Source organism: Vipera berus (genome assembly GCF_964194415.1).
Source record: "Vipera berus genome assembly, chromosome: 1".
NCBI classification, from domain to species: domain Eukaryota; kingdom Metazoa; phylum Chordata; class Lepidosauria; order Squamata; family Viperidae; genus Vipera; species Vipera berus.
In genome coordinates, this window is record NC_138202.1 from 334,272,562 (window position 1) to 334,291,727 (window position 19,166).

At 37.6% G+C, this 19,166-nt stretch overlaps 1 protein-coding gene across 5 annotated transcripts in view; it reads right to left on the reverse strand.

The window, feature by feature from the left end:
• Positions 1 to 19,166, reverse strand: part of NCOA1 (nuclear receptor coactivator 1) — a 308,570-nt gene that overhangs the window by 84,730 nt on the left and 204,674 nt on the right. For 4 of the 5 annotated variants that reach the window (XM_081326952.1, XM_081326949.1, XM_081326951.1 and 1 more), the window contains 2 exons: positions 12,891 to 12,996; positions 5,713 to 5,879 (listed from right to left, as the gene is read on the reverse strand). In XM_081326952.1, the coding sequence (XP_081183078.1) occupies positions 5,713 to 5,879; positions 12,891 to 12,979 (256 nt within the window). In that variant the 5' untranslated portion in view covers positions 12,980 to 12,996. Of the gene's footprint in view, positions 1 to 5,712; positions 5,880 to 12,890; positions 12,997 to 19,166 lie in introns of those variants that run through there. The other variant, XM_081326953.1, reaches the window with a different exon arrangement.

The window sequence follows — 19,166 nt, forward strand, 5'->3', positions numbered from 1 at the left end:
GAACGTTCAGATAGTATTTTTTGATGGATGTTCTTAACCATCATCCCATATTCAAAAGATTACAAATAAATGTAGTATAAATGAGATGAGGTTTCTCCCTCCCTCCTTTCCCCAAACAACACAGTCAGCAGAAGCAGATAAGCTGCCAGAAGAGAGCAAAGCTCAAGGAAGCAGCAATTGGCCTAGTTAATGTTCAGCCATGCTATGCCATGCCAAGGAGACTAATGACTGCTGAAAGTGCCCATAAGCCAGAAATTCTTAAGCACTTACCTCCTTGAAAAATCCCTTCAGTTTCAATCTCTAGTGTGCATGAAATCTGATGAAACATATCACTGAATGCATGTTTCCAAAATATTTCTTTTTCTCCAATAGTGTGTAGCAAGAGTTTCTCAACCTTGGCAACTTAAAGATGTGTGGACTTCAACTCCCAGAATTCCCCAGCTAGGTTGGGTTCTGCAATAACTTTCCTAAAGTGTTTCCTAAAGCCACAGAGGCCAATGGCACTAACTTCTCTTCAGTCTAACACAGACATGTCAAACTCACAACGTCATGTGACATCACGTGACTTATTGGGACAGTTTTGCCATTGCCGGCAATGGGGTGGGCGCGGCTTCCACGTGATGCGTCCGGCCCGCAGGCTAGCAGTTTGACAACCCTGGTCTAACATTACTTAACATTTCTCCAGAAACCATTTTTATTCTAACACTCACCAAAAGGCACAGGCAAAAGTGTCAATTTATAATTAAAAATGTGTGGAATTATTATTTACTTTTCAAAACCAGCATCATGAATTTGAGCAGAAGAATTTGGATTGGATTCACAGGAGTTCCTTTCTTTTTAAAGCAATCCTCTGCTATTTGAGGTGGTCTGTTTGAATAGTTTTGAAAAATTCAAGCAGCTGTAAAAGGGCTTCCTTCAGTCCTGTCCAGAATGTTCCATCAACTTAGCCTTTGCAGGGACAAAGACAAAATCACTTTGCTAAACCACAAGAAACTTTGAGACATTTTGAGATTATATTTTTTAAAGAATTGTGATTTGGAATTATATATTTTTCCCAGAGATATGAGGCTGCCTATTTAAAATCAGACAATTGCCTTATCACGTTCAAAACTGCCTACTTTGAATGGAAACAGATATCTGACAGAGATATTATTTTACTTTCCCTTGGCACCTAATGATAACTTAATTTTAAAATGTTAACACTGAAATCATGCCCTTCCAAAATTAGATATCTAGTGGAAAATGTTATATTTTTCATACAGATTTTTTTTAAAAAAGCTAACTTTCTGAAACAGAAGGTGATAAATCCAGCTGATTGCAATCTCAATGCACTTTCACAAGGAGCATCAAGAACAGCTTTTTGCATTTATATTTAACTTGTAGCAAGAATAATATGATCGCTAACAGGGAAAGCAGCCATTTCACTTTCTGTTCCTACTGAGAGGCATGCATCATTGTTAGCCACAAAATAAACACAGTGTGTAAACTGTCTCCTTAGAGGCTTAAATGAAAGGTGTAAACATGAGAAAACATTAACATGCGAACATGCTTATTGTGGGCTGCATGGACTGCAGAGATCACAAATATCCTTGGCAAGAATGTTAGAACCATTCTTTCATACCCCCCCCCCCATTCTGCATGTAAAGAAAACTTCCTTGGGATGAAAAGCAGAGTCTTTTCTCCTTGGCAAGTTGACAGACTATGTGCCCTATGTTTTGTCTTTCAAATTAGCTGCCAGTGCTACAAAGCAAGCATTCAATTTAGAGAGAAACATGGAGTGCCTCTTTCTCTCATCTAAGCATGAAGGGATTCCAGAATAGACCTTGGCAGGGCCCCCATTTCTCATGCTCCCAGCTGCTAGCAATTTACGTAGCTACAGTGGGAGAAGTGAGAGAACCTCTCTCTTGAATTGTATGAGCACAAAAATTTAAACTGAAAATCTAGATATTTCTACCTCCCCCTCCTCCCCCCCAGCTATTATTGGCTTCTGTTTTCCTAAAGTAGCATTTCAGCAATGTGTAATTATCCCCAATAATTTACTTTGGAATGGACTTTGTAGTATTAAGATTCAGGTTCTATTACATATTGTAGTATATGGCTCTGCTTACTTGTCTGATTATCTGAGCAATTTTTTTCTTGCAAAAAAGTTATAAATACTGAATTTTCAGATGATGGAGAAATGTTGTTTCTCCCAGAAATTATTCAGACTTCCAGAAAGTAGTGAGTATTTACTCTCATCTCAGCATATTTAATTGTGCCATTAATTGTAGCTCTTGCTTTCAAGTAAGTGATGGGTTTAGTGCAGGGGTGTCAAACTGCCGGCCCGCAGGCCAGTTTCATCATATTGAAGCCATGCCCACCCCATTGCCAGCAATGCAAAAAGAGTCGTGATATATTGTGACACGTCACATGATGTGGCAAGTTTGAGACCCGTGGTTTAGTGCATTGGCAGCCAACTGAAAATCCACTGAAGTCACACAGATATTTGCATTCACAGACACATACATACACATACACATCTAAGCAGATACAATTTTAAAATGCAGAAAAATAGAAGGACTGCATAAATGGATGCTTTGGGCCAAAGCACCCACAATACAATAGCAATAGGACTTAAGACTTATATAGCACCCTATAGTGCTTTACAGCACTCTCTGGGCAGTTTACAATATCAGCATTTTGACCCCAAGAATTTGGGTCCTCATTTTACTGACCTTGGAAGGATGGAAGCCTGAGTCAACCTTGAGCCCGTCAGGATTGAACTCCTGGCTGTGGTCAGAATTAGCCTGCGATACTGCATTCTCACCACTGTGCAACCAGGCTCTTGCAGTAAGGCCAAAATTATGATATATACATGATATCATTATGCACTTGTGTCCAGGTATCAGGTATGAGGCAAGTAGTAAATTGTCAGGTATGTGTTGCTATCCCACCTCCTGCCCTAAAGAGATAGCTTTATCTCACAATTTTTTTAAAAAAATGTTATTTTGAATGAAACTGAAGTAACATAAAATAAGGAAGTTGTTCTTTTTAAAATTCAGTGAAAAAAGTTAATTGTAGCACTGTAGAAATGTTATAGTTGGAAGCTCACAAAGTAATTGGTGAAATGAACCTTTATTGTCAAAGTACAACTATGTGTACATTGAGATTAGCTGAGCCTCCCTTTGTGCTCCCACCCCCCAACACACAGTGACAACAAACCCTCCATCTGTTCTGCACCAGCCTACAACCCCTTTACAAACGGCAAGAGGCTGGAACGAAGCCTGCCAAATTTATTAACATAAAACAGAGCAAAACAAGACACGAACCATGAAACAGGACTATTCAAATGGTTGCCTTCAGCAAACCAGCCCTCCCACACATTCCCCTTTTAAATAGTTCAGGGCGTGGCTTCTCTCTGCCTCCTTCCGAGGTGCCCCATTGCCTTCCTCTGTTTACTCCTGATTGACTGCCTCCTGCGTCGGGCATCCTTGAACAGGGCCAGCTGTGGGTCATCTTCATCCACGCTGTCAGGCTCACACAGCTGGGTCTGCGTCATAACCAGATGGGAGGGGCCTGGCTGAGGGCTCTGCGGAGCCTCAAGGCCATCATCAGCAAGCTCTCCAACACCCTCAGCAAGCTCTCCAACACCCCCCTCCTCCTCCTCTGAATCGTCCGACCCAACTGCCGAACCCACAGGCTGACCCTGAATCACAACACCATCTTACTACACCATGTGAACCAACTACACCACACACCGGCCTCCCAAGTCAATTGTGCATAAAATTCACAAAAGTTCACAAACGTTTTCACCATCCAGACTTGAATGAAAAGTAATTCAGGTGCATTATTTCCTATACAAGAAATCTCAATTATATTAGATTGGGCATATCTAACCAGCAACTGAAGACAACAAGTATACTTGTATAATGTTGCCTGATATGGTTAGCAGTTCTCTGAAGCAATTACAAATCCTCAAATAGCCGTATCTGCCTCCTATCCCAATTCCCTTCTCTTAAAAGGCTCTGGTGTCATCCAATTGCAAGCATTATAGAAATACTGTATAATTTTGTAATTTCAATCCTAAAACCAAAATCCAAGTCCCTACCAAACAAAATATTTTTGTAGTTTCTCAGACAGTACATCACATTAAAATAGGTATCTCACAAGCTTTAGAAGTCTGTTTGAAATATAAACAGAAATCTTTATACTAAATACGGACTGAATATTAGCCAATGGCATAGAACTGCCCCTGTAACATTACTGGAATTCGATGGCTAGTGATTCTTATGAATTTATTTGCACATAAAATTACTGTGCCACTTGCAATAAACAGATCTGATGAAGCAAAATTTAATGGTTAATGACTAAGGAGTCTCAGTCTAAAGCTTGCAATGCCTGCTAATCACCTGCTCTTATATTCTTAATAGAACTACAACTATGTTTTAGCAAAGAAAATTAAAGTGACTGCAAGGATAGAGGAAGTTTGAGTAGGAAGTGACAAGCCAGCAAAATTGAATGTACTCTTGCTCTGCACACAGCTCTTATTATAAATGGTCCCAAGCAGCTGGAAAGATAGAGAATCAGCACTGGAGAAATAGTTGAGCATTGACTCCAATATATTAATTCTTCCCTGAAATCTCCCCAGCAATCACATACACACAGGCTATATAATTTAAACTGGGGTGGGGATGGGGGTGAGGAATAATACTGACTTTTCTTTGAAATAGTACATTTTAGTTCAATGAGGAAAACTACTGACTGTATGCACCAGCATCTCAGGCAAAAAAATACATAAATATAAAGTGAGTGATATGGGGAATCTGCTTCAAAATGCATTGGTGATTGCTTTGGTAACTAACTTTGAGAGAGTATTGTGATATCAGAACAGTAGGAAATACAACGAAAGTGCATACAGTAACGTTTCTCTGCTTGTCAATTTCTTGCTCCAAATCCATATATTCCAAACTGATTCCACATTAACTTTGCAGGATACAGAATTATGATGTTATAAAGAGAAAATCATGGAGGGAAAAGAACAATGAAACATTAAGTATTTATCTCTCCAGCCAGCAGGTCTTCTGCTACATTTCAATCCTCCCAAAAGCTGTTTGCTAATTTACAGAAAAAGTGTACAATACATCCTTCATTACATGGAGTTGCACATAATATGCAGCTTGGCTTTCAGTACTATGGCTCAGTGCCCCTCAAATGTATTGAACTTGTTTTGGTTTCTAATACTCTTAGTGCATGTCCAATATTTGTTGTACCATCCACCAAGTAAGGATTAGGAATGGTGTTACTACTTGCAATTTTGTGTTATTACCTTTGGGATGGGATATTAACCCTGCATTAGTTTTAAAAAATAACTTTGGCTCCTTCCTTATACAATCTGCATGTAGTGAATGTTATGATCAAAACACAGCCGAAGTTTACCTGCAATCCTTTATTAAAAATCAGGTTGTCATTGTAGAACAGTAAAGATCTTATTTTCCCAGTTCCTCCAGTGTGAACCAGGAAGAAAATCTTATGCAAAACTTAAATTTTGATCAATTGGGCTTTAGCAGTGGATGACTGATAGGATTCTATTCTACCTTTGTGAACATTTTTCAAGTTCTCCTGTGCTTCCTCAAGAAGATCCTGGGACATAGTTTATATACCATTGCCTTGTATTATAAATTCAAGAACACAGGAAATGAACAACAAAAAAGACAAAAGATTTTATAGATCTACCTTGTTCGAGTCTTTTCATCTGCTGAATCTGATCAACCGTTTTTTTTAGAATCTTGCATTTGTCTGGTTTGACACTCAGGCTGTCAATCTCTCCAATATTGGCTGAAAGCAGTTCTGCCAGCTCTTCTAAGTATTTGTTCTCTTGCTCCCTGCGTCGTTTCTCATTGCTGTTAGAGAAAATCAATTCATAGTTACTGAATTCTCCATAATCAAAACCTATGTATGGTTTATTCAGAAATAATTCAAAAGCCAAACCAATAATAAATCAAACCAAATATATCAGTTCCTTGAATACTTGGGAGTTTTTGTGAACACATTCTAAGCACCCATAAATTCACTGAAATCCAATCTGTTTCAACATTAAAACAGGTATGGATGTGGAGGGAGGGACCATTGAGGAGACAGATGACACAAGATGAAGAGTGAAGCTGACTAAGCAGAGATAAGAGCATTAGGGCTTATCTTGTGGTGATAAAGAGTGGTGCAGTGAGCTCATTTCTTCACTCTTAATGCATCTGCAGAAAGCCAGCTGGTGGTCTCATTTCAGGTGACTAGGTCTCTTTTGATAAGGAGGGGTTGTGGGAATCCTTATTATAGGCATTTGTTTGATAGAATCACTTGGCTTTGTTTGAACTTGGACTCCAGATATACAGATCCTATAGAAGTGCCTAAGACGTGTCTGAACTGTCATCTAGAAAAAGTTTAAATAGATCGTTCCTTAGAAAGTAGAGAGGATCCTTATGTTCATTTTTACCTCTGGCCCAGAAGATGTGGGGATTTGGTTGAGGAGGAACCCAGCTCTGACTCAACCCTAGAAATACAGAGTAGCGTTGGGTTTTTAATTCCCCGCCCCATAACCTGGAGACACATCATCTTTGATTTTTGAGGGAACAGGGAGAGGTAGTGCGCAATTCTACGGTTCTCCTGAATTTATGACTCTATTTGGTTGCAGGGGGGCTTTGCACAGAAACATCTCATGTGCCAACTGTACCTATTGCTGGACTAGCAGGCCTGCTGATAGTCACTCATTGTAGTCACTTCCTATTTGGATAATAACATGCTTGAAGGTGATCCAGAAATTACAACTGGTCCCGAATGCAGCAGTCTGCACAGTTTCAAGTGCCCCATTTCTCCATATGACACCACTGCTGCATCAGCACACTGGCTTCCAGTTTTTTTCTGGTAGTTACCATCTTTTAAGACCTGAATAGCAGAGGCAGGTTATTTGTGGGGTCACTTCTCCCTGAAAATATTTGCCAATTGTGCCAGTTCCAGAAGACTTCTAACAGGTAGCTTTTCCATCAAGCACTGAATTAGTGTGAGGCTGGAGCCCAGCAAAGGTGATTGTTAATGTATTCAGAAATTTTATTTTTGGAAGTTCTTTTTTTATTCTTTGAAGTGTTCATATTGTTATTAGTGTGCACTATCAAGCAAAATCGATGGGGAAGTCAGCAGGAGGTCGTGATCACGTGACATCCTCATTTAATGACCCAGGGGTCCACGGTTAATGATGGGACTGCAGAATTACAGTCATTTATGAAATATGGTATTTTTGTGGTAATGCTTAGGTCAGCTCTTGAAATTGCTTTGTCAGAAATATCAAAGATTATTTTCTCTTATACAAAGAAATACACGAAGGAAGACTATATTTTGTTAACTGCTGATACATTTAATAGGAAGGGGAAAGTAGAAAAGGTCATAGTAGGATGGAGTTTTCTCTCAAAAAAGAGAAACATAAAGCAGAAAATGAAATCTATGTAGTTTGGATATGATAGAACTAAAGAAGGGTAGAAGGAGAAGGACATGTACAGTAGCTACTGTTGATTTAAAATTAGGTTGAGTCATATTTCCTTTTTCCCCCTTTTACTGTAAGTCACACCTTTAATTTATTTTGCTTGCATGCTCTTACTCTTTCTGCACTTTGCTTACTCTGGAATAGTGCGATAGTATGTATGTATAGAGCCTTGGTGGAGCAGTGGGCTAATGCCTCCTTAAGTAACACCAGCTGCCTGCAATTAGTGCAGGTTCGAGTCCCACCAGGCTCAAGGTTGACTCAGCCTTCCATCCTTCCAAGGTACCGTAGGTAAAATGAGGATCCAGATTGTTGGGGGCAATTAAGCTGACTTTGTAATAATGCCGCTTGGGGGGTGTATGAAAGCCCTAATAAGCAGGCATATACATAGAATGAAGGCTACTGCTAAGCTTGTAAGCCGCCCTGAGTCTTCGGAGAAGGGCGGGATATAAATGTAATAAAAATAAAATAAAAATAAAAAATGTATTTCTCTTTTGAACTGTCCTAATTCTTTCCTTTTTACACATATCTGAGGTGTCCTTTCTGTCATTAAGGCAGAAAAAAACCCAACTTATTGAATTAAAAGGAGTTCAATGAGGGCAAAAAGCAATTGGTAAGTTGCTACTGGGGAATAAAATGTGATGGCAGCATGCCAACAAACAGAGTTAATAAACTAAAAGACAAAAATGAATTAAGAAAGATAATCAATCTCCTTGCAATAGCAATCACTTCATAAACAAAACTGAAATGTAGCCAACAGATCATAAAATCAAGCAAAAGAAGAACAACTAACTATTGTTTAGTTGCAAAAAGCCAATTCTACAGTTTGCAATGTTTTTCCCCCTAAACTTAAAAAAATGAATAGCTAACAGTTGTAAGCTGCTTAACAGGTCCTTTCCCAAGATTTCTGTTATTGATCAGACTCCTATTTTTGCTCCATTGGTAACACCTTCACAGCTGGGAATATAGAACCTAAACAGAACCTCTCTTCCACCCCTTTCAACTAGTGTCTCCATTATTTGGAAGAATGATGCAGTTCCTAGAATGTTGTGCTTGATTGTCGTACTAGAATGTGCCATAACCACTGATATTGATAAATGTAATTATTCTTTCCAAGTTTCATTTTTCCAGAATTAAAACCTCATTTATTCCCAGAAATGGAGACCTAACAATACTAAGGGTATTCTCTCCACTTTGGATTCCTGCTTTAACAATGTTCTACTAGTTCAATTAACTTTTTTTTTTCATGCTGTTCTTTGAAGACCATGGATGACCCAGATAAGCTGTTGAAAGCATAACTTTAAAAAAAAAAGAACAGTTACAAGAATATCTTTCTTTCCTATACTCAAATGAAAAATTCTGCTAAACACTCGCGCATATAAGCTTTAACATGTGTGTATGTGTGTACACACACACACCACACCACACATACACACACACACATAAATAAAATCTGGGAAAGGTAAAGGTGCATAGGTTGTGGAAGAAATGGGAAATGTTACTTCTGGACATTTTTGTTCAGGTGAAATTAAAGAAAGGGTGGTGGGCAGGAAACCAGTAAAGCAACATATGTGAATTCATTAAGATATTAACAACTCATTGCCATTGTTGCTATGGTAATATAAGCTGCAACTGATGGAAAAAATAAAGCAACTGCTTTTACAAAAATGCCTAATAAGAATAGTTTCAGTCAGCTACCACCATCAGTAACAATTAAGCATATAGACTCCAACACAGAAGAAAATGGTATATTAGCAGGCTGAAATTAATTCTGACAAACTGTTAAAAACCTCTGCCAATTAATCATACAAATTAATTAAGGGCTTTAATGAACTGAACTGGCATGAATATGCAAGTGAGTAAAAGAACAGTTTATTGAAGACAGCACTCTCTTTTAGATGATACATGCAAACAGAACAGCAGGAGCCATCTTAGAAGGTATGCTGAAAAGAAAGTAAAATAGGAAAAATATATTTGTTAACCCAAGGATTAACTTTTGCCCATTCTACGATGTAGTATTGGGGATGTTAAGTTAAATGAAGTCAGGGCTCAACCAGTTAAGATCTTTACTTGGAAAGAGACTGAGCAAAATTGGGCGTAAAGTAGTTTGTCCCAACATTGTCTTTAAACACAAAATCAAAATGTAATTAAGACTGAGATATACCTCTTTTAAAAAAAATAATTTATATAATATATAAATATAATTTATTATATAATATATATATATATATATATATATATATATATATATATATATATATATATATATATATATATATATATATATATATATATATATATATATATATATATATATATTCTGCTAATAATTCTATTTATAGAGTAGTTTTTGTACAACAGAATCAGCAGACACAAACCTAATATCACGAACAGCAATATCTAGAATCAAGTGGGAGAAACCTTTGACTTCGAAAGGAATCCTGCTTCTGACATGAAATCTGCCATTCACTACTAGAAAAATTGCAAAGGAAGACTACAGTTGGGATAAGGAACTAAAACAATCAATCAAGAATCTGACACTATCCATTTAAATCTGATTACAAATAGCTGTTTTCTATTCACTATAGTTATTAATTAACTTGTCAGGGTTAGGGTGGCTGGACTGCCATTTAATTGCTGTGCCTGTTAATTGTTATTTTGCTTCACAGAATTATCACAAGTGCTACGTCATGCATGGCACCAATTTTATGTATGTATGTATGTATGTATTTCTGCATCATCACATTTATACTGTACCACTGGATTTGGAATGTTTCATGGCATTTTACTATGTTACAATAGAATGAAAATAAGTATATCTTTACATGATAATATGAAGAACTACAAAAAGCCCACAGCCTTAAAATTATATAAAAAAGCAACAGTTTATATAATATATGATATATATAATCCTGCCAATTAATTGACAGAGTTGTGTTGTAATAAATATATTAGTCTGTCAAATGCTGCAATCCTTTGTTTTTAAGTAAGAAACGTGAAGGCTTTTCCTTTTTCGTTCTCTTTGCTCCTCATTAAAAATTTACAGAATGCATCCAGACTCCCTATTCTACACCGCATTCTCCTTCTATATTATTATCTACACATTATTCCTATGGGCAAATATAGATTTCTTTCTCACTGTTTTCCTAGAAGCCATTATGGAAACCATTTCAGCATTAGAGAAGGTGAAAAATGTTTTGAAGACATAATAAACTAACTTCCACTGAGCTCCATATGAAAAAGGGATGAAACAGTAAAGTATGTTTTGCACAGGCTTGGCTTGGATCAATTTGGCTCTACCAGTCTCTCCATTAGAAGTCACTGTGGCAATTATCATATGTAGGAATTGTTAATAAGCTGGTTTTCTTCTTCTTCTATGCTTTTGTCCCTTTTACATCAATGTCTGTAGACTTGGACTTTTGCATAGTTCCTTAATTCTGGTACAACAGCAAATGATTCCCCCAACTTGCTGGTTTACAAACTGAGGAGACATTTTCCTTGTAACCTGTCCTGAATTGTAATAGCATGATGGTGTAGTTCAGATACACTTTCCTATCCACTATCCATACTTTCAGCAGAATAGACACGCCTGGGAATGCTATAGAAATGTTCAGTATTAAAAGAAGATCCACTTGCAACTTTTATTCCTACAATTTTGGCAAGGGATAAAAATAATTTTTGTTCTGCCAGACTTTTAAATACAACCAGTATTAGCATCTACATCTGACAGCAGTATTGATTTTATTATTAATCTAAGTGGAATACTGCAGTGGCTATTTGTTTAGCATATTAATAATAACTTTCTTCTAGTTTAGCTTTTTTGCAATGTAAAATTTATGTTGGAAGTATGGAATATAAATTAACTAAACAAATGGGCCTATGACTTGCTTGACCTCAGAATTAGGCTCCTATTGTGAGGAGTTTCTGAACTATGGAAACAGATGAATGACCAAACAGAAAAGAAAGGAGGTATGTGAATACAGTTACATGAAATTATGTGAGCTCTTTTTCCTTAGACTTTACACAGCTCAAAACCAAACCAAACCTCTAGTCATATAAAAAGAAACCATGAGAATAGAAGAAACTAGCAAGGATAGCCCTCTCATAATCCATGGTCAGAATATCTGCATGGAAGGGGAACATTTGCTGTTAGCACCAGCAGCATAGTTGTTGTTTTTTTTCCAGAATTTTTGGACCAGTATGGTATAACATATTCCACCATCAGCCATGGAAACTCACTGAGTGACTTTGTACCATTCGCCCTCTCAGTCCAATCTATCTCAAAAGGGTTGTTGTCAAGCAGACTGTCAATGTCAATGACACAGACAAAACGGAGATATTAATGTACACTGACTTGTGTTCCTGAAGAAAAATCAGGATATAAATGTAATAAAGAAACAAATGTCATATTCCATGGAATATTTCCTTGGAATAAGTACTACTTTGCCACATATTTAAACTTGTTGCTATTTATAGTTGCCAGCTATCACAATTACTTCCAAAATTACCTTTTCCACAATTCCTCATAAAGAGGAAAAACCTTTTCATGAGAGAACTGTAATGAAGAGTGAAATATAGACAGTGCAAAGTGGGCTGGCATGGAGGAATAATGCAGTATCTTGTACCACTCCTAAGTAAAATGCTGGGGGGGAAAAACAGGTAGAACAAAGCTGAATTAACAAAGCCATTACTGGAACTGTATACCATTTTAAGAAATTCAAATGGTGCGAGTTTCAAAAAGTTCAAGATATCTGCTCTGATCCCAATTTCCTGTGAGTTTTTAAAATACTCAAAAATTACATTTTAAAAGAAAATTTGGTATTTGATTAATAAGGGGATTTTTAATTGACTTTTCCAAGAAATGAACTGATAAAAAGTATTAGCGTTCTAACTAAAACCTGAGAAGCAAGGTTTTATCAATTTATGAGAAAATGATAATCATCATTTTCTAGTTCTTTAAAAAAAAAACAATATTTAGGGAGACGGCCAATCCCCTTCTAGATGCCTTTAGATATCCATATAATTTGAAGATGCAATCTATTTCCATTTTAAATTTTCTTGGATTTTAGATTTTGAAACAAGAGAAATATTAATGACCATAAAGTGTGAAGTGTGCTACAAACTCAAGTCAATCAATAAGTAAAAACAGCTTCAGTCACAAATCACCAGTTGCTCCCCAAGAGAGAAGACGAACAGATGGAGAGTTGTGTTCCATCTTCTACAGTAGATACTCACAAACAAACAGCCAAACACTGGTGGGATGTGTGAACTTATCCGAGGGGATGAAATCTGCTCCCATCTGCTTGTGCAGAAAAAGAGTGCCAGAAAGAAAAGAAAAAAAAACCCCCTCTATGCTGGAAGAATAATCCCCTAAAATTGTACTTACCTCTGGACCAGAGTGTCGCATGGTGACCCCTTCCTCTTTTGAGAATCCAGGTTTCCTGGGTCCGTAGAGTTGTTCCCAAGGCCACTCATATTGAGTCAATTCTCACCTGTGAAAGAAACAAAGAACATCATCAAGAAATGAAACAGGTGGAAAATGATGGAAAACACATAGGGAATGGTTTACCCGCAGCAGCTTCAAGAAGCAAGGTTCAAGTCACCTGTTTAAAGAGGGGGAAGATTACCTAGCAGCTTCCTTTTTCTTCCACAAAACCATATCCAAATATTCACTCAATTTTAAATCGTTTCCACAATATAGTATTTGTTTGATTTTACTTTGCTAGCTATCAGCACCATTGGTTTCATCTGAACACTATTACAACATTATTACAAAATAATAGCTTCAGTCTTAGCAGGGCTAGGAAATAATATGAATTATTATAGTACTTTATAGCACAACTTTATATAGTACCTACCTAGAACTCAGTCCGAGTCTTAATCTTACTCCCAAGAAACTTTGCATGCGATTACACACAACTGCACTGTGGCTGAGGAGCTTCTTGCAGCCCCAGAGCTGTGGGCCCTGAGCCACAGCATATTCTTTCCACAACCTCCCTATGCTCACACACACTGCACACCCTCCCCCAGCCTGCAGGCAGGACCTGTCCCAGGCCTCACAAAGCATCTCCCACCCCTGCGCTCCTTGCCTGGGACTGCCTCCACTTATCTGACCCACCTATCTGGAATTACAACAACAACCAGGAGTGCTGGGTTTGCAGTCATTACATTGCTATGGTCACGTGACATTTCATTTTACAACCACATTGCTTAGTGACAGAAATTCTGCTTCCAGTTTTGGTCATAAGTTGAGAACTACCTAAAAAACAATACTGATAGAAAAGATTTGGAGTGAGATGCTATCTGAGAAGGAATTTAACCCTTTTAAAATCATAAAATAGTCACTGTTTGCAAATAAAATTTACCAGATTTGATGAACTATGGTATGTCAAACAAACTTCATCTTTACATAAGACTTAATGTTCTCAACATGCAATGTTATAGAAATGATTTTATATATGCAATGTGTTTTGATATCAATAGAAGAGAATATTTGTAACTCAGGGTTTGTAACTCAGGGTTAAATTATGATTATGTTACCTAGTTTGATAACGAAACATCTGCAAGAAAACTGCCAAGCTCAGAGAGCACCAAGGGCCCCACAATGTGTTTTGAAAAAACAATGGTTCTAGTGCATTTTATTTGTTTACATTTTTACTATAAGATCAGTATTTCATCTAAGCATTTTAAATTAATGTTTCTTCTGATTTCTCCTTCAGGACTACTAATAGGCAAACATATTTAATGCTAAAAACATGAAATTAATATTCAAACTAACCTGAATGTTTACACCAATATTTTAATAATAATAATAATAATAAACCTTTATTGTCAAAGTACAACATGTGTACATTGAGATTAGATTTTGAAGACATCAGAGTAAAATGATTTTTATATTAAATGGGTGTGTATCAGTAATCAACCATATGCTTATTTGCAGCTTGGATTTTTAAAAAAGTCCATTGGATTTTGAGGAGAGATTGATACTATCAAAACTGAGTAGATAGAATAATTAAATACACAACATTTTAATCACTTAACCAATTCAAAATGATTCAAGTGTTTTTGCTAAGATCTGAATCTCTGTTAATAAGATGAAAGCATCTGTTGAGAGCCAAAGATTGTTTTAGGAATATTAGCATCACAAATCAATAGAAACCACACCCTTGTGCCAATTGCAATGGAAACACTGGTCACTTGTCCTAATTTATGAGGCTGACAAAGAAGGACTACTGGTTTGGAACTAATGACTACAGATTTAATTTTTTTCCTCCTTCCTGGCATAACTGAAGACTCATACGATGTCAGAAGAAACATAATCAGCCATGGGGGGGGGGAATGTTGGCTCTTTCAAAAAACCCCAAAGGACAAAACTCATCAGCTCTAAGTACAAGAATTATATGCTTTACATTATAAACCTGCCTTCATTTTTCTTCCACTTCCTTCACAGCCCTACAATTGCTTAAACTGCTACTTTACATTCAATCCTGATTCTGCTTCAACAAAACAAAACAAACTTCAATCTGCAACAGCAATCATTATGCCAATGTGAAAACCTTTCGAGTTTGAGTCATGCAGGATTGAACAATAATTCAGAAAAAATCTTGAAACATCATTAACAAAATTTGGATCTTTTTCAAAAAGTTTTTTCAAGGTCAGGCATAAAAAAAATACGTATGTCTCACTTTTTTGAGTCCCATTTGAAGAGAAGACAAGAAGGTAGTGACCTTGACAATCTGTCTAATAAAGTAAATGGGGGCTATGGAGAGAATTGCAGGTTTTGCTGAAATCTCTGGTTTTATTTAGCCCATTCATTTAATACAGTCAGGTATTTGTATATATATATATATAATATAAACCTAGTTTATTTTTGCAACAGCCTTTGCCAAAGCTGACAACCAAAAATAATTTAAAACATCCTAAAAATAACTCTGATGGCTCAGCTGGAAAAATGAATTGACCCCAAGAGCTTCAAATGAATTGCCTGACTCTAAGGGTGAGTCTTGATGCATGAATGGTAGAGGTAAGTGAATATTTGCAATTTTGCATACTAACAAACTGCACTGTCCTTGTTCCAGATTCGGTTTCTATGATCTAGGATTTTGTCTTGCTCATTGGAAACAGGAATAATATAGGAGAGAAGAACCAGCTAATTATTTATTTTGGGAGGATGGGAAAGAAATGAACAACGAATCCTGAAATGCTTTGCCTATTGGCTGAGATAATATTTTGTCTGGCAAAAAAGATCCAGAACACCTAGTGCAGAGGTCCCCAACCTCCCGTCCGTGAACCGGCACTGGTCCGTGGCATGCCAGAAACCGATCCATGCAAACAAGCAAAGCCCCATCTGTGGGATGCAGGCAGTACAGGAAACTATGCGCCCTCCGGGCTGTGGAACCGGTCCCTGGTCCTCAAAAGGTTGAGGTCCTCTGACCTAGTAGAAGAGCTATTTCATATGAATATGGGAAACTTGGGATCTGCTCAACTTTAAACCATTTTACAGGGCTGCCTCTGGACAGGCAGAGCCAAGAAAAGCTATGTAACTGAGAAAGGCAGTAGAAGAATGGTGGGATATTTTGCATTAATGGACCCCTAAAGAGACGCGGTGGCTCAGTGGGTTAGGACGCTGAGCTTGTCGATCAGATGGTTGGCAGTTTGGCGGGTCGAATCCCGAGTGCCACGTAACACAGTGAGCGCCTGTTACTCATCCCAGCTTCTGCCAACCTAGCAGTTTGAAAGCACGTAAAAATGCAAGTAGAAAAATAGGGATCACTACGGTGGGAAGGTAACAGCGTTCCGTGTGCCTTTGGCGTCTAGTCATGCAGGCCACATGACCACAGAGACGTCCTCAGACAAGCGCTGGCTCTTCGGCTTTGAAACGGAGATGAGCACCGGCCCCTAGAGTTGGAAACGACTAGCACGCATGTGCGGGGGAACCTTTACCTTTAAAGTGGACAAAAGTATGACTGTAGGCTCAGCATACCTCATTAAAATAATGTGTTTTTACAACCCTGTTTGGGAGTCAGAAGTAAACTAATCAAAGTGGTATAACTAAGACTTTCTTTCTCCATGTCTATGGAGATTCTCAGTCATCCAGGTCATGGTTGTCCCAAAGCTGCTTTTCAGGAGGCAACTGGACTTTTTTGTTTTTCTTTGAAGATGTTTTGCTTCTCATCTAAGAAGCTTCTTCAGCTCTAACTGGATGATGGGGAATGGAAAGTTTTATATTGCTTGCAGACACCTGTCATTTGCATTCTTTCAGAGAGTCATTGGAAGTTTACCTGTGTCTTCAGGGTTACCCGAGTAATGCAAATGTGTGTGAAGCCGTTTTGGCTGCAAGGTGTTTTCTGCCCTGTGTCCTTTCACTGTTGAAGATAGGTGCAGGCTGTTTCTTTCTCCATGTACTCCAATTTGCTTTCCTCTAATACAGTCAAATGAATGGGAAGGGAATAATCCTTTTTTGAGGGCTTATCTGCTCCTTCTTACTCCTATCTGTGGGGCAGCCTTAATTGTTTGAAGGCATTGCTTTGAAGAAATGACTTCTGCTCAAGTGCTTCAGTCAGGGAAATCTCCTTTAGGACACCGATACTAACATCTAAATTCTGCTGAAGATGTTACCTAGCCTAGTAATGAAACATTTGAAAACCAACCCACAAGAGAACGAACCTCTACCCTCAACCTATATCCGAGCTACAGATATTTGTCACTGTCGCAAATCTCCTTTAGTTGTTGAAGTAATAGAATTGACAGCCAACAGTTTTTTCTCAAGTGTTTCTTTCAAAGACTCTTGAATCTACAACTAGTTGCATCGAAACCAATCAGCAAGAAATCAGGAGAAATGGGTAGAATCTATAGGAAGCGAGAAGTCAAATTAAGGAGCTGCTACTAAAACAACAGATGCTTAAGTTCTTTTTTCAACAGTTGTTATTTATTGTTCTGACAGCTGTCATCCAAATGCTTCTCATCTGAGAAAATGCAGGCAAAATCCCAATGAAAAGTGGTCAAGAGCACATTTAGCAAACCAAGATGTTTGAAGCATTTCTTTCTTTTATCCTGCAAACTTGGGACTTCTCTATTTTTATTTTTATTTTTACTTTTGCAGATTACAAAATAGTGAAACCACCTGTTGATGCAGAGAGGAAATAATGAATCATTAAATAAACTATGAGCCAGAAATTGCATGACTGTGATTTGATTTTGTAAGTGAAATTTTCTATCTTTGACTTCTCATTTGAAAGAAAATGTCAACAGCCCATGTCAAGCCAGTTCCACCCACCCATTAACAGCCAAAGAAAACAAGCACAACATTGCCTGGGGCCCACTGGGGAAACAGCAGGAATCCAGAGATCCCTCTGTCATTGCATGGGCAAAGAATGCATGCCTCCATGCCAAAGTCTGCTGGTGTTTTCATCTCACCTGTTCATCTCCAGCAATATATTCTAACAGCATAACATAGTCTGTCTTCCATAAAACCTGACACTGGCACTTGACTGGCACTTCCCAAATAATTTCCTTGTTCTGGCCTGTTAGCTCCTGATTATCATGAAAACAAGTTTCTACAATTCTTTAGGGAGTTCTAAGCTTATATTTCTGCAGCCAGAGCATTATGGATATAATGACAAACACAACTACTAGCTTCATTATATAGTATCTAGGAAAAAGAGTGTAACGAAACACGCATGTTGTGTAAACTGCCCCCAACATGTATTTAAGATTGCATGGCTAGAGTTCTCATACTTTTACAGAGCATTTATATTCAAGCCTTCCCATAATTAAACACAGCCATAAAGATAATATTCTATTATCATGGTTGATCGCAGCTAGCCCATTGTTTAGATCGGATTTGGCATTTTTGTCCATCTATAAAGTCTTTCCCAAGGACCTGGGATAGATAGATGTTGTTGCTTAATAATATTAAAGGTATTGTCACAGGATATAAGTGTTCCAAGTAAAGTTGCTTTTTCCAATTGACTGACGGTTATTTTGTTAATGCCAATAGTGTTCAACTGGTGCTCCAGATATTCTGGGATTTGCTTATTACTATTGGTACCATCCTTGCTTTCTTGTACCTCAGTTGTTCTACATCTATTTGCAGGTCTTTTGTGTCTTTTGTGATTTTCTCCAGTTCTTTCTCTTCTATTCTGCTGCCTCCAAGTACTGCCACATCGACTATCCAGACTTTTTATCTTTCTTATTGACAATTGTTACCTCTGAAATATTGGGTGGCAGGTGCTTGTGTGTTTGAATTTTAAAAGCCCTGAGCACTTTAGCTTCTTCATTTTCCATTACTTTTTCTATTTTATGGTCTCACCAGATCTTGCCTTCAGGCAAATGTGTTTTTTGCAGATATTTCAATATGCCATTGCTGCTACTTTGTCGTGTTGCTGTTTGTAATCAGTCTGTGCAATCTTCTTGCTGTAGCTAATGCTTCTTGTTATCATCTCTGCCTAATCATTGTATATGTGTTATGATGGCAATCTGCCAAATCAGTCATCCAAATGGAATTCAAAAAATTTGAATAAATATGGAAGAGGCCAATTATAATTGTTTATTTGGATAATTCATATTTTTGCTCCAAAAATTATATCTCATCTAATGCTTCCTTAAATGTTAGTAATGAACCTTTCTGTATTTGAAGAACGACGACCTAATAATGATCTGT